Genomic DNA, 15,561 nt, shown 5'->3' on the forward strand with positions numbered 1-15,561 from the left:
GAACAGTGGAAGTATAATTTTTGGTGTATATATGGCAGAAAAATGTGCTAAAATAAAAACGCGAATTTTAGAAAACTTAACACTGAATTTATTACTTTTTAAATGGAACCATAACATCAGTATTTGTTGCACGAAAAATAATGTAAAAAAATTCCTCAAAAATAGGTTCAAATGTATCAAACTCAATTTGAAATAGATTTAAAAGCACCATACATTTTATATTTTTCAGAAAATGTGCTAAAATAGAAACGCGAATTTTGGAAAAATTAACACCATAAATAGGTTCCTACTTATGAGTGAATAAGTTGCATAGTGATGTAAATTTGTTTCAGGTACATACTTCAAGTACTCAGAGTGAGTACCTAGAACATGAAGTCTCATCTAATTTTTATTTTAGAGAAATATGTCTTGATCTCATCTCGACAAAATTTATATTATTCTCGTCTCCAAATGAGACAGAGGAAACCGGGACTGTCTCTATTTTCAACATCATCTCCACAGGCCTCATAGATTTAAGCATAGTTTTCAAACCACCTTTTGACAAAGTTATTGAAATTGCAAATTCCTATCTACATCATAAATTTACTAGTTCAATTAAATCCAGTTAAAAATAAAAATGCATCCATGTTATTGGGTTCACATTCTCCTACCTTAATCTTAGATAATTTACTGATAACATAATGGGCAAAAAAACTGAATGACATTTTTCAAGGTAACAAAACCAATTAAAGCTTCTAGAAAATGTAGTTACCTTAGACCATTAATACCTTATGCAGATAAAACAAAACAATAACACTGACTATGCAACTTTGAGAAATCCTGATATTTTATCTTAACGTTATTGTGACTTAATGCTTGAAGCAGAATCATGGATTCTTTTTTTAATATTCTTGGAGAAAGATGAACTCGAGTAAGGTAGTGGGAGGTTTTGTATTTTATTTGCCTTTACAAACACTAATTGACGTCTAATAACATTATTTAACATTAAACATTGCAATTTACAGGAAGCTTTGTGGAAGAAAACAAAGTTTAGAAGTGGACAAGATTACAAAAGATAAAGAAAAATCGAAGAAGGAACTACCTCCATCAGTACCTTTTCTGAAATTAGTAAGTATATGAAACACTGATATTGGAGGTGTACAATATGAGAATGAAGCACAGAAATTGAACAAGTAACAATATTTCTAGTTATAGCTTGAGTCACATTAATGTTTTGTTTTGACTAAGTAATCTTTTATTGTTTTTCTTTAATTTTTCCTTTCTCCGGATATATTCCATTACATATTTTTTTTAAAGAAAGGAAAGATCATATTATTTTGTCTTTGTGGCTTCGTTTCCCTGTTTCTTAACATTCTTTCCTGCACTTAGTATTTTGTGTACCGCTACTTTTTCCAATCTTAATAACAACAGTAGCATTATAATATTTTTGTTTTCCAATTGATGCAGAAACTCTTTATTTTGGAAACTACGTATGAAATTCCCAAATGCAAAATTATAACATATTTTTTTGCTTCCTAAAATGTTATTTTAATTGAGTTGGTCTAGTCGGTAGGGCATCTGACTGCCATACAGGAGACCCAGGTTCAATTCGGGCACATCACCTCCAAAATGACCAATTGAGAATGTGTAGGGCGCTAGCCCCACTTCCCCTAAATGTGCCTTCATGGCATGGTACTAGGTATATGCATGGGAACTCTACCATTACCATGTTATTTTTCTTTCTTTTAAAAAAAACTGTATTTATTTTCAAGTAATATGGTATTGATTACATTTGCCTCATTAAAAACATTTATTGCTTTCATTTTATTTTTAAGGTGAGGAGTTACAGTTATGCACCAGTTCTGCATTTATTTCAATATCGTTGGAATGTGCACTACTACTAAAAAAAAAACCTGGATCTATCCAAGAGTATGAATTTCTCCCCATGTTGCAAGTGGAAGCATCTTTTTATGTTCATTATTAAGCTAGACACGATGTTTGAAAAATATGTTGAATAAGAATTTTTTTCGGAATCCCATGTATTCCTTCTGGGGAATCAACTTCAACATCAAGTTACGGCTAATCAAATGGAAGTTTCAACTTTTCCACTGGTAAAATACATCTTAAAACTGCCCTTATCCCGTTGATATATTTTTCTATTCCATCGGAAGTTTTATATTTCCAAGAAAACGAATCAAATCATACTCCTATAAGATCAATGCTTTTTTTCCCCTCTCCTTGCCTCCTCGCAGTGTTGCCAAACCTGATGTGCATAAAAGAGCTAAATTTCACCTTATATATAACTGACTTTGAAGGAGCTAGATTTACGAAGGCTGGATAAAGTGCCTCCTAGGGTAATCTTAGTTAACTTTAAATTGAACACAATTTATTCTTAGTTTTCACTATCTAGATCCGGCGGCATCACCACCTCAATAACCCACGGATGGGCATATGAAATCGAAAATAAAGAATTCCCTGATAACAATATTATGTCAATTTCACATCAAACATGGCACTATAAAGAAGTAGCTGGGGAGATAAGAGAGAGTGGGGGTGACACAGCCAATATAACAATATCACATTACGTGCAAAATGTATAATTATGACAAAAGTTGGTCTATGTGGGCCGGACCAGTGATGGCATCATAGTGCGGCACGGGGGTGGGCATCCCAGTTCACAGCTGAATGAGTGCATGAAAGAGCCAGATATGGCTCCAAGAGAGCTAAGTTGGCACACTGCCACAGAGGGAAGAGCTTGGAAAGAGTCCCATGGAGACTGTATTGTATGCCCTTAATTATTATCTAATGAAGTTCAGCCATACAAAATTTATTTTTAAATCATGTAAATAATGATACAATAACTGGCTTGAGAATTATCTGTTGTATTATTAATAGTTTGAAGTTATCTAACAGTTTGATGTTCATTTATTGTACTAAAGAAACTTTTTCCTAAGTGCACATGCGTCTGAGGGGAAGTATCATATAAATTTTGGCATTATTCAATTGTTTAATATTGAAAGGTTCTGTTTGGATTACAAATAAATACAAGATAGAAAGATTCTGTTTATATTCCTATTAAATTACTAGAATATTTATTTATTTGTGTTTCAGTTCAGCTTTTCTACTTGCCTGGATAAAATTCTCATTCTCATAGGCTTGATTGCTGCTGCAGGGACAGGCCTATCAATGCCTGCACTTATTATTGCTTATGGTGAGCTTACAGATGATTTCGTCACATATCAAAGTACTAAAGAAAATAATACAAAGTAAGTATAGTATAAGAATTAACTATTTAAAGTGTTCAGAATTGACTGATTTCATATGACTGAAATAATCTTGCAGTGTGAAAGCATTATACATTTTCAGTTTTAGGTAGTTGACAAAATTACTTATAGATTTATCTATCCATTATTTGGATAGTAAAGAAAAGATTGAAGCATATCAATAGATTTTTTTTAATAAAAGGCTGCATTATGATCATAATAATGAAACTGAATTGAAACTTAGATAAAATATATTTGTTGTGGTGAATATGGCCATTTTAAATGTTATACACAAATCAGTTCCTGCAGTCTGTAATCTTTCTCTAGTGATAATATTACGAATTTGAAAAATAAACTGAAAATTTGTCTCAATATGTGTTATTTTTATTGTTGTTCAAAAATTAAAATAAAGCCAAAAATCAGGTTATAGATACAAAGATAAAATAAAATAAAAATCCAGTGATTATCAAACTTTCACCAAGAGTAGATCTGATCTTCCTTCATTTCTATTAAATCAAAAGTTTAATTGTTTCACATTTCTGAAAATATGCAACTGAACTGAAATATAAAAATTTAGATTCTCATGGAGTTTTAATATGCTTGTTTCAGTAACCCATTAAGTACAGAAGAGTTTATGCACAAAATGTCCATATTTGGAATATCATGCAGTTCCTTAGGTGCAATAATGCTGTTCCTCGATTATGTTTTTGTTTCATGTTTGAATTATGCAGCTGAAAGACAGGTATTAATATTTTATTTTTCATTTAGTAATAGTATTAAACTTAACTAAAATGGTAGAAATCTTTAGTCTCTCACACAAAGTAATAATTTTCTTCAATCGTAGAAGTGTTAATTATAGGAAATTACTTACATGGAGTGAAAACTCAGTTATGTATTTTTGAAGGGCCTTTGGATAAAAACATGTGAAACTTGAAACATAAAATCTGGGATAATGGAACATGCTACTTTATGGGTAGCAAAAAGATTATATAATGTGGGGAATGTATCATTATACAGGAATCAAAGACTGGGAATGCACACTCTTAAAATTCCCCACAACTTTTACCTATCTGGTATTTCTAACACCATTAACCCTTGTTTCCATGATAATAAAAAACTCAATATGCTGACCAAGGTAGAATTTATGTTATTATAAAACAGAAAACTAAACATTACGTTTCAACCATCTAGCAAGGTCTTCTTCAGACTCTGTACCAAATACATAACGTAACGTTTAGTTTTATGTTTTATAATAAAATAAATTCTGTCTTGGTCAGCATATTGAGTTTTTAACTGGTATTTCTGTAAATAACTTACAACTTATTTCAATACCTCCTTCAATTCCTTATTGGTTTTATACTAATGAAAGTAAAATTCGTATTCACTGTTTGTAAAATAATTTTCAAAATATGCAGTTTCTACTCCAAATCAAAGACCTAACTAATCATAATATACTGATTAAGAAAATGGATATATTGGATAATTCTGCTCCAATCTATCAGATTACTATGACATTGGTTATTAGTACATGTAAATAAATAGAAATATTGTTGTATACAACCTTAATATTAACAAATGTTAAATTTGCATACTGCAAGTAGAGAATAATCACATAATATATATTGCCATTGCAGGAAAAAATAGAAGTTCACAAACTTTATAAGGAAAATATGTGAAAAAATGCACATCTTTCTAATATTGCATCTCTAATATGAGTTGTGTCCAGTGGCGTGCGGTGCTAAATCAGACAGGGGAACAGGTGACCTGCACTTCCCCCCCCCCTCCCATACCCGTAATTTACCAAGTAAAATTCAACCCTTATTGAAATGAACTAAATACAGGAGTGCCCCCCCCCCCCCAACACTAATGGCGCATTCCCTCCAAATCATATAATTTGTGCCCTTAAACCATATCGTAATACCCACAACATATTTAATTACAACAGCGTGTCTACTGAAAGTAACTTCTTTCTTAGCTTTACTGAACTCTATACTTGATCTGCTCCTCCTTCCTAAACAGGGGTGCCCATCACTCAAGACCACCCCTAAAATCGTTCATCATAATCGAGAATATATCTTGACTTGTAATGCAGCTATAGTATATAAACTTCACATTCACCTCATTCAAGCACCAAACACGCATCCTAGTAACATATCATGGCGATCAAAGCGAGCAAGAAAATCTTTAAATCCATTCCTTTGCAGGTTTTCAAGAATATTAATTTAATGGGATGTCAATACTTTCTTAAGATCCCGAGATATTTAGTCTTTTCCAGCTTTCCCTTTGGCACGTTCGGGGTCGAAAACATGTGGATACCATATCGCTAAATGCAGTCTCCAAAATTTAATTTTCGAACTCTCTCCACTACAGAAATCTCTTGACAATCTGAGATTTCACCAAAGTTTCCATGCCAATTTTAGACTTACTGTTGATATTGAAGAGTGGATTATGCCTCCTCCAAAAAATTAATTCTCAGTCTCCACACCAGAATTTCCGCATTAGTCTGTCTAAAACAATAGTAATACACAATAATTGTATAATTGCCCTCAATTTAAGGCTCAATCCCCTCTAACTAAAATACCCGCAATAACGTAAGACCTAGAGTTGGATACTGTTCCCCCCCCCCCAAAGTTTAATTCACAATCCCCCCAGAACCCCCGTAATTCATCTTCAATTAAGGCCTAATATGTAAGAGTTGGATATTTCTCACCCCCCCCCCTCGATAATACCCTTAAACACTTTCTTTTCTTCATCTAATGGATTACATTTGTTGCATTTAAGGTGTAAAATTCTTACATATATTTTGGGAAACGATGTTGAATTTTATATTATTTGAAGGGAACCCCCCAAAAAATTTCGATAGTGCAACCTGCACCATAATCCCCCCTGTTGGCACTCCTCCTGACCAAATAAACATACGATACATATGTTACAAATTGTCAGAAGTAACATACATGAAGCACGTTAAAATTTGGACAGTAACAATGTTAAAGTAAATATGATACTATAATGTAAAAATAACATTAAAAACAAAATTGTTGATACGCAACAAATAAAATTATAATAAAAGCAATTTATGAGTGATCAGAGAGAAAAAATGTTTTGTCGAAACCTGTTTCATCTCTCTATTTGTAGATTAAGTTTACTTTTTTGTAGAGTTGAGCATTCTTGTAATTCAAACATCCTCAATGCAATAATGGCATTCAGATGGCCAAGTTTTTTCATGACGTCCGCTAGATTTGTAGAAATTGTGACAAAACCCAAACTGTTCCAAACTCCCTTCTCGGGAACAAACAAGGACAACACTTTTTATAAAATGCCTTGTGTACGATTTCATTTTTGTTTTTAATTCGTTTAGGGTAGGTCTTGGTTTGCTGTCTTTTCTGTAAAGTTCAATGAACTAAAAGCTTTCGTCTTCAGCCGGTTGATCATACAACATTCGCAACCCTACCCTCGCAACATTCGCTTTCTTGTCCTGCCGCTGCGTGCGTCTGGTCTTGGGGCTGTTGGAACAGGTGGATACGAGCTGTTCCCTCAGAAGCTATTTCGCAGCATTTAGCCAAGGCATTTAGCAGACGATTAACTGTAGAAGATTTTTCCAGTTCGTTATGAATGTCAGACGCAATTTTGCAATGAGATTAGGAAACTATAGACTTATTACACTCAAAACTATCTCTACGACGCAATTAAACTTTAGCACATAGCAAAAACTCGAAGGAAAACAAATTCGCTGTCTCTCGTAGGAAATAGCTATAGAGTTCAGCTTCCATGGTGGGGGAGGTGGGAAGTGGGACCATGAGGATCGTTTACCTTCGCACGTGGTTGGAAATACTCGGCGTCAGGCACTAGAGGTGGGAGTGTAGGTGAAGTAAACGAACGTCCAGTCACGGTGAAAGTTTTCTTCGGCGTGTTGATTTCGGGAGAAAGAAGTGTTCTTATGTTAATATAGATAATTCAAATAGCTTCAATGGGCAATAAGTAGGAGGGAACAGCCTGTTCCCTCTGTTCCATGGAGGGACCGCCACTGGGTGTGCCAATATGCTGAACTGTTGCTGTGTGACTTGAAGTTTTCTTCCCCTTCAAATATCGCCAAGAAGTAACATCAGTGACAAATTACACCAATAAATACATGCGATACAGCCAGTACAATTGCTCGATGTAAATCTTATTGTATTGTAGTTTGTTTTCACTAGTAGTTCCTAACTCAGAGCTCCTGCTTATCCAAATCTTTAGTGCTCTTGCCTTTGATGCGAGCAGTCCCCAGCAGGAGCTCCAAGGCTTCATTATTGATCCAGCACCTTGAGGACAATCGGGAGAGCTACCTGAAAACAATAGTGGCAGACTCTGGTTTCAAAAGTCAGAAAACAATGGCGATGGGACTCCATGTGCTGACCATGCATCACCCAACAAAAAGCTGCTTGGCAGGCCTTGGCTCTGAGGCTTTAGTTGCTAACTCAGTTGAAGTTAATGTTTGAACTGTAGCAGAGCTGTCATATTTGTGACACTTAATGTGCCTTATATTTCCCCCTTTGTGGTCCTAATACGGCACTGTGTGATTGTTGAAACAGAGAAATATTTGAGCCTTTCAATACGATGTGAGCTTTCTTGTTGCTGAAGGAGCAAAATTGATGGGAAAATGGTGGGAACAATACAAGAAGAGGCCTATAACATCTGTCAGCACTAAGAAAAGGCAGGAAGCATATTAAAAGACACCAGAAGGGGGAGCAAAGAAACTACCAACAATAACACATGGGGAGGGGGAGGGAGACTCAAGAATAAAGAGAAGAGGAGTTTCCACAAAATGGTGTAGTCAATTTCGCAAAGGACGTGTGAGCACGAAGGGCATGCCAAAACCTGGCCAAGCACACTTGACCCATCACCAGGGAATCTACCTTGCTTGCATTGGCAACATTGTGAGCGAGAATTGACAAATCGCTACCCATGCAATTGTCCATGAGTAAGGGAACTGATAACACCATTCTCCATCAACAATTGAGAAACAACAAGGTTTCCACACAATGGGTCTCTAAGCATTTCCATAAGCGGCAGAAGACTAGGAGTAGGGGTGTTTGCCTGGAGCATGTGCTTCTTACTATGCAGAGGTGAGGGGTACAGTTTCTTCCCAATATTGTTGCTGCAGATGAAACTTGGTGTAACTACTTAAATCTGACCACAAAACATACGAATATAGAATGGTTGCATCCCAACTCTCCATGCCCACACAAAGCACGTTCCTCCACAAGAGCTGGAAAAGTTATGCTCACATTTTTCTTTGATTTTGGATTGGCTGAACGCAGGCATTACAGTCAATGCAATCACATATGCACTACATGATATAAACTCAAAGTGGTCATTAAAAGTAAGCAACCCGGTATGTTGTCAAATGGAGTTATGATGTTGCATGACAATGCATGCCTGCATGTGGCAAGAGTGTGACAAGATTTACTGCAGTGCTTCCACTGGGGCCACCCCACCTATGACCCTGACCTGTCACCTTGTGACCATCACATCTTCGGACAACTAAAAAAATTCTAAATGTATGCCGGTTCACTAACAATGCTGAGGTCTGGGACATGGACATTCTTTCTTCAGGGTATCCACAATCTACAGAGGTTGTTTGCTTTATATCCGACCATTGTCGATTCGGTGCTGTCACCTGGCGTATCATGCTGGAACTATGGGTCTGCTGGCGGGAGCAGTGTTGTGTCTGACCTTGTAGGTTGAGTGAATGTTGGTAGTGAATGTTATCAAATGGCACCGAAAATCAACCGGTATTGGGAGGGTTATGTAATGGCCCTTTTCCATGCTAAGTTTTCATACGTGCGCATTGTGAAACTGTATGAAAAGTACCTGGCGGGTTCCAAATGGAAGAAAGTTGTCACAATGGATGAATCATATGTCCATCTCACTGCTGGTGGTCACATTCAGGCGATCGCATACCGTGACATTGAAGGCAAGGGGTCAGTGCAGGGAAAGTTTCCCTCGTGGCTTTATGGTTGTGACGGGATTCAGATATGAGGGTAAGTGGACAAAAATGAGAAGGTGAATGCCAGATACTTCCAAGACTCCATTCTGACACCTATCTATCAGAGAGACATCCCACAATTGTATGGAATGGACGCGAACCAGTTGATGATCCATATCGACAAGGCTTCGAGTCATACCACCAGAACATCACTACGTTTTTATCAGGAAATGGCAGAGGAATTAGGACTTCGTGTCATTCCGTTTGAAGACATTCCTGTGAAAAGCCTAGATGCCAGTCCAATGGATTTTTGCGCATTTGGACTGTTGAAACGACATCTTCAACATTGCCGCCCAGACACCCTGGATGGTCTATGGAAAGCTTGCAGGGAGGAGTGGGACAGAATTCCCATGCCTGTCCTGCGCCGGAGCTTGCTGCAATGGAAACTGCGATGTCGGGCGATAGTCCACAATGCTGGGGGTCCAATAGAACATGATCGGTGGTGGCGGCGCGGTATCTCTTACGGTGAGTACCCGTCAAACATGGTCGGTTATAAAGCGAACAACCTTCTGTAGTAACATGCAGGAACCAGTAGCGGCTCGTGCCTAAAATAACAGGTGAAGAAGTACATTTATAAAAATAAATAGTAACTGTAAGTGGGCCCCCATAATTTAAAACGTCTTTTTTGTCTTCTTCCGTCCATCTGGAAAATTGTGTCTGCAACAAATTACACACTAAGTCATTTACTGGGTTCATTGTACAAACCACAGCTCAACACATGAACACAACACACGATAGGAAACGCGAAACACACACGCGGAACAAGATCTCGCGAGAACGGAACGATTTTGCCACAACCACTGGATGCAATGTATTCTGTCGACAAGAGAACTGCTGCACCTAGATGGCGACACCCGTTCAATTCCAACGCTAGGTGACGTCACTGTTGCCATGACAACCGGCTAAAGTCTTCCGCAACCTGGCGGCGTCTGCTCTTGGTTTGTTTATGGTACGACGAACTCTTCACGTGCGTAGCGCCGAGCAGCGTATTATTTGAGTATTATCATGTGCGTTCTGCTGGGAAATAGTTTAATTTAACAAGCAAATGAAAAATGTCAATATTAATTTGAAAATTAGGTGAAAACATCTGCACTTGTTGCACTTGGCCAGCCGCCACTGGCAGGAACACTTGCTTGAACTGACAAGGCAGCTATGTGTAGCATATATGTAGCCCACGTGTTACTATTACTTCCTGTATGTTCACATATTCCAACCAATAAACAATGCCACTTTTATTTGAAGGACACCCTTATATATATATATATATATATATATATATATATATATATATATATATATATATATATATATATATATATATATAGTATTTAATTATAAACTCAAGTAATATCCAGTGACCAGCAATACAACAAAATTTTTGTAGAATTATTATAAGTCTTTCTATTTTCTTTCTTTCATTATTATTGTTTTCTTAACAGATTCTTCGAATTCGAAATTTATTTTTTAAATCAGTATTACGACAAGACATTGGTTGGTATGATACCCATCAAACAGGCGATTTTGCCAGCCGAGTGACCGAGTAAGTTTGACTTTTTTTTATTTTTTTAAGTATTTTTAAATTTTTGAAGTTGCATTTACATTATTAAGAACTAAAATTGATATTTAAACAATTAATTAAATCATTCGGACTTTTTAATATGAAATGCATTTGGAAACATATGCCTATTATAGATCACATTATTAATTACTGATTAGTTGAAATTCGAGTTCGTTGAGTTAAATTTTCCTGAAAATATTTAGCAGCATGTATTATGTTCTCATTTATTATTTGAACCATTATAAAAAATATTAGATTATGTTTACATGCTTATTAAATTATCAGAATATATATTAATTTATTTGTGTCTAAATTAAAAAAATCTCATTCCAATTTCTTTGATTGCTGCTGCAGGCACAGGCATATAAATGACTAAACTTATTACAAAAAGTGAAGATGAAAGGATGGCTTTGTGATAGAAATTCCTCAGTGCAATCTTCTCAGTTGCAATTGGTGATGACACCAGAGGAAGACAAGAGAAGTAAATCTATCCATCCCCTCCTGCTCTCCCTTCTCTCCAGCACAAAAAGAAAGATGAAAAATATGTATTTTTGTATAGTACCTAGTGGCATATTACTGTGTCTACACCCAGAAAATATTTCTGCCACCTTCCTCCTTCCCTCCCACTTTTCTCTGGTGCGGTCAGAGGTTGCAGTTGAGAAAAACAAGTTAATAGCCAGGGACCTGTATGTAACTGCACATGTAATTGTGTATAATGCTGATTTGTCATCTAACACACATGTGTAATATCCCCCAAATATATTATACAACTAGCACATATTGAAAAAGGTACTGCTGCATTCACCAGACTGAAAACTTGATTTTAGAAAAACATGGAAACACAGTTATAAATTTGTTCAAGAACAAAGGAAGCACACTGCAAACAAAAAACACACACCATGATCTCATCTGACCAAAGCAACAAATAAATTTTGTGTATGTTTATGGCTCTTCTTTTAACTAGTTCTTAATACCTTAATAATGTCTACGGAAATGGGTGAAACATTGGTCACGGTAGGTGGTGTCTTTTCATGCTGCATTTCTAGTATATTTCCATATTCTTTATTAAGTTAAAAAAGTGATACAATTACCTTAAATTACTTTGTTCCTCTATTCTAGAGATCTTTGCAAGCTGCAAGAAGGTATCGGGGAGAAAGTCGGAATGTTTATTAATCTCAGTACATCATTCATTGCAAATATAATAATAGCTTTTATTTATGGCTGGAAGTTAACATTGGTTACGTTGTGCACAACTCCTATTCTAGTGATTTCGACTGCTGTAGTTGCAAAGGTATGTTGTAAGGTATATTTTAAATGTAAAACTCTATATCATAACTAACCATAATATGGTGGTATATTTGATGCAAAATAACCTGTTTTCGTATCTCCTAAGTTCACAAGAACAGAGAAATTTTAAACAAGCCAAGTTTTATGTGCAGTTTCATAATCTGGTATTGTGACAAAGTCAAAACATGTTACTTTTTATGACAGCAATGATGCCAGCAGAGAAACAGTGAATGTCCATCCCTCATCAAGTCAGTCAGTCCTTTGAGTTGTAGGTGATACATGAAAAATACATATTTCTATTTCTGTTTTTGTTATTTTACATCAGTTTCTACCTTGTGTTAATAGCGAGGATGAATTACCGAATTGGTAAAATGGTGATACGACAAATGGAATGATACTTTCATGCCTGACCAAGGTTTGAACCTGGGATCCTGCTACAGAGGTTTGCCCGACCAAGGTTTGAACCTGGGATCCTGCTACAGAGGTTTGCCCCTTTCAGTACAATCAACAAAAAGCAAGGGAAATAGGGTGGTTGAATGATTATATATCTGTATAAATAAATATAACTCAACTCCCCAAAAATATTATCTACCCCCTCTTCTTCCAGAAAAACACACTTTTCTTGCTGGTCATCTCTTCTACATTGTAATGGTCAGATTGACCATTACTGGTTTTGGTATATGTAGGTTTGGTAGGGTTAAGTAATATGTTTCCATGAGTGTACTTTTATGTTATTACTGGATGTAAGTGTATGAGCTTATTGGATTGTGCTTTACTGGATATTAGATTCTCCTGTCCTTTATCTCCCCGGTTGGGGGAGCTAGCTGTCTTTCAAAGACAGTTGGCAGTGGAATTTTTCCAACGATATGGGGTCAGTATGTAAATATGTGTATATATAACAACGTATAATAAACCAATATATCCTACTAGAAATGTTATGATTCCAAGAACTACGGTACTGTCCATTTAAAACCAGTTGTTTATTCACTTGCTGTACATGTGTAAACGAACCAGGGACTAAAAAATATAAATTGTTATGTGAAAGCTCCCCTTTCATAATTCCGGCGCAAATATAATCTGCTCGCTTGGCACCCAGGGTGAGGTGAAAGTAGAGATATGAGGGATTAAAGCAGGAAGTAATCCAGAGGGCCTGAATAGAAACGAGGGATAGGGGGGCCGAACTTTCACATATGGGAGCTCCATGTCTAGGATATATCTTGTTGTATAAATTGTCGTCAGGTCTATAGGTTGGAAAGATAGACGGACTGACGGATGGATAGATTTTTAAATTTTTACAGCGAAGATCGTACAGAAGTGAATGTTATTACATAGTGGAAAAAAGTAAAGTAGAAAAAAATGGCAGTACAAATTGAGAAGAGATTTGCTTGGACAGCTATTGGGTAATCAGGATATAACCGATAAATCTCAGGAGGAAATGATTAGGGAGTTAAATAATCTTGCTCTATCATGCACTGAACAGCAGAGTGCTAAGGAAGAGGAGAAAAAAGTTCAGAAAATTCTCGATAAGTCAAATTTACCGATTCCAGTCTTCACAGGGAGCGATGACAAGATGTGAATGAACTAGTGACTATTTCATTTTTCAGATACTCTGAGAATAGTTGAATATCTTTAGTGTGTGTTGTGCAATTGTGTTGGATGATTTTGTAAATATGGTGATCTTGTTTTTGAGGGTATTGTTTTTTCTTGTTCCTCTTGAAGGGGGGAACTATGTAATGGTTGGATTGACCATTACTGGTTTTGGTATATTGTAATAATTAATTGTTGGCCAGCTACAAGGTGTAGGGTTAAGTAATATGTTTCCATGAGTGTATTTTTATGTTATTACTGGATGTAAGTGTATGTGCTTATTGGATTGTGCTTTACTGGATATTAGATTCCTCTGTTTTTTATCTCCCCAGTTGGGGGAGCTAGCTGTCTTTCAAAGACAGTTGGCAGTGGAATTTTTCCAACGATACGGGGTCCACGTCCACGGACGTTTACTCCGACTATAAAAAGGGCCAGTGGGCTTTAGCAGAAAAACAGTGTTTCCCCATTGATCGATGAAAGAGGAACGTCTCCTCCTCGTTTAGTCCACTTTTTGTGGCTAGACTTAATATAATAATGTAGCATTTGGTGTAAGCAAACCCCTGTTGCTGTCCCAAGTCCCCTTTTAGAAAAAGCTTTGAATATGTGGATATTTCCGTATTGAATAATTGATGCCCAAAAGAAAGAGTGAAGGCGTATGGAAACACATATGTAATGAACGGAATATCATTTAAGCTGAGGGTAGGCCCGCAGAGATAGCTATGCTAACTCTGCGGTAAAGGAAGTGCCGATGGTGTAAGCCATAGATGCGCAATTATGTTGACTTAAGGAAATTGGTTGATTATGTAAATGCACACATGGAAGCAGTATGTAAATATGTATATATATATAACAACGTATAATAAACCAATATATCCTACTAGAAATGTTATGATTCCAAGAACTACGGTACTGTCCATTGAAAACCAGTTGTTTATTCACTTGCTGTACATGTGTAAACGAACCAGGGACTAAAAAATATAAATTGTTATATGGCTTTTTCATAAATAATAGAATTATCTCGGCTCTTAAAACAGTAGAATTTATTAATGATAGGATATCATATGCAGTTTTACAGGGTAGGTGGTGTAAAATTATTTTAATAAACATACATGCACCAACGGAAGATAAAGATGATAATACTAAAGATGATTTTTATACAGAGTTAGAACAGGTCTTTGATAAATTTTCTCAGTATGATATGAAAATTCTGTTAGGTGACTGTAATGCACAGATTGGCAAAGAAGATACACTTAAACCCACGATTGGTAAAGAAAGTCTTCATGAATTAAGTAATGATAATGGTATAACATTGATTACTTTTGCAACCTCAAAGAATTTAATTGTGAAAAGTACCACTTTTAAACATAAAGATATCCATAAATATACCTGGTCTTCTCCAGATGGTAAAACTCATAATCAGATAGATCATATTCTCATTGATAAGAGAAGGCATACTAGTATAATTGACGTTCGTACACATAGAGGTGCTGACTGTGCCAGTGACCATTATTTAGTAATTGCTAAATTAAGAGAAAGACTCTCAGTGTTAAATCATAAGCAACAAAATCTAAAAGTTCTAAAATTTGATACAGGAAAGTTTGCTGATGAAAGAATTAAGAAAGATTACCAAATTAAACTGTCAAATAGATTTGAGGTTTTGCAGGATTTAAATGATGATGAAAATATAAATGAAACAGACGTAAATAAGAATTGGGAGCACATACGTAATGCAATAGAATCAGCAGCTAAAGAAAGTATAGGATACCATAAACCGAGAAAAAGTAAGCCATGGTTTGATAATGAATGTCATAATCTAATAGAAATAAGAAATCAGGCTAGACTTAGGTGGTTAAATAACTCGG

General features: G+C 35.9%; 2 protein-coding genes across 2 annotated transcripts in view; one reads left to right on the plus strand and one right to left on the minus strand.

The window, feature by feature from the left end:
• The window catches only part of LOC145986417 (centromere protein S-like), a 710,010-nt gene that overhangs the window by 72,954 nt on the left and 621,495 nt on the right, over positions 1-15,561 (minus strand). The gene's annotated exons all lie outside the window — the stretch shown is intronic.
• The window catches only part of LOC145986414 (ATP-dependent translocase ABCB1-like), a 129,824-nt gene that overhangs the window by 20,731 nt on the left and 93,532 nt on the right, over positions 1-15,561 (plus strand). The window contains exons 2-6 of the mRNA XM_083120401.1: positions 1,005-1,107; positions 3,091-3,245; positions 3,852-3,984; positions 10,707-10,807; positions 11,945-12,116. Coding sequence (XP_082976527.1) covers positions 1,005-1,107; positions 3,091-3,245; positions 3,852-3,984; positions 10,707-10,807; positions 11,945-12,116 — 664 coding nt within the window. The remainder of the gene's footprint in view (positions 1-1,004; positions 1,108-3,090; positions 3,246-3,851; positions 3,985-10,706; positions 10,808-11,944; positions 12,117-15,561) is intronic.

Source organism: Lepisma saccharinum, chromosome 4, assembly GCF_977018435.1.
Source record: "Lepisma saccharinum chromosome 4, izLepSacc3.1, whole genome shotgun sequence".
NCBI classification, from domain to species: domain Eukaryota; kingdom Metazoa; phylum Arthropoda; class Insecta; order Zygentoma; family Lepismatidae; genus Lepisma; species Lepisma saccharinum.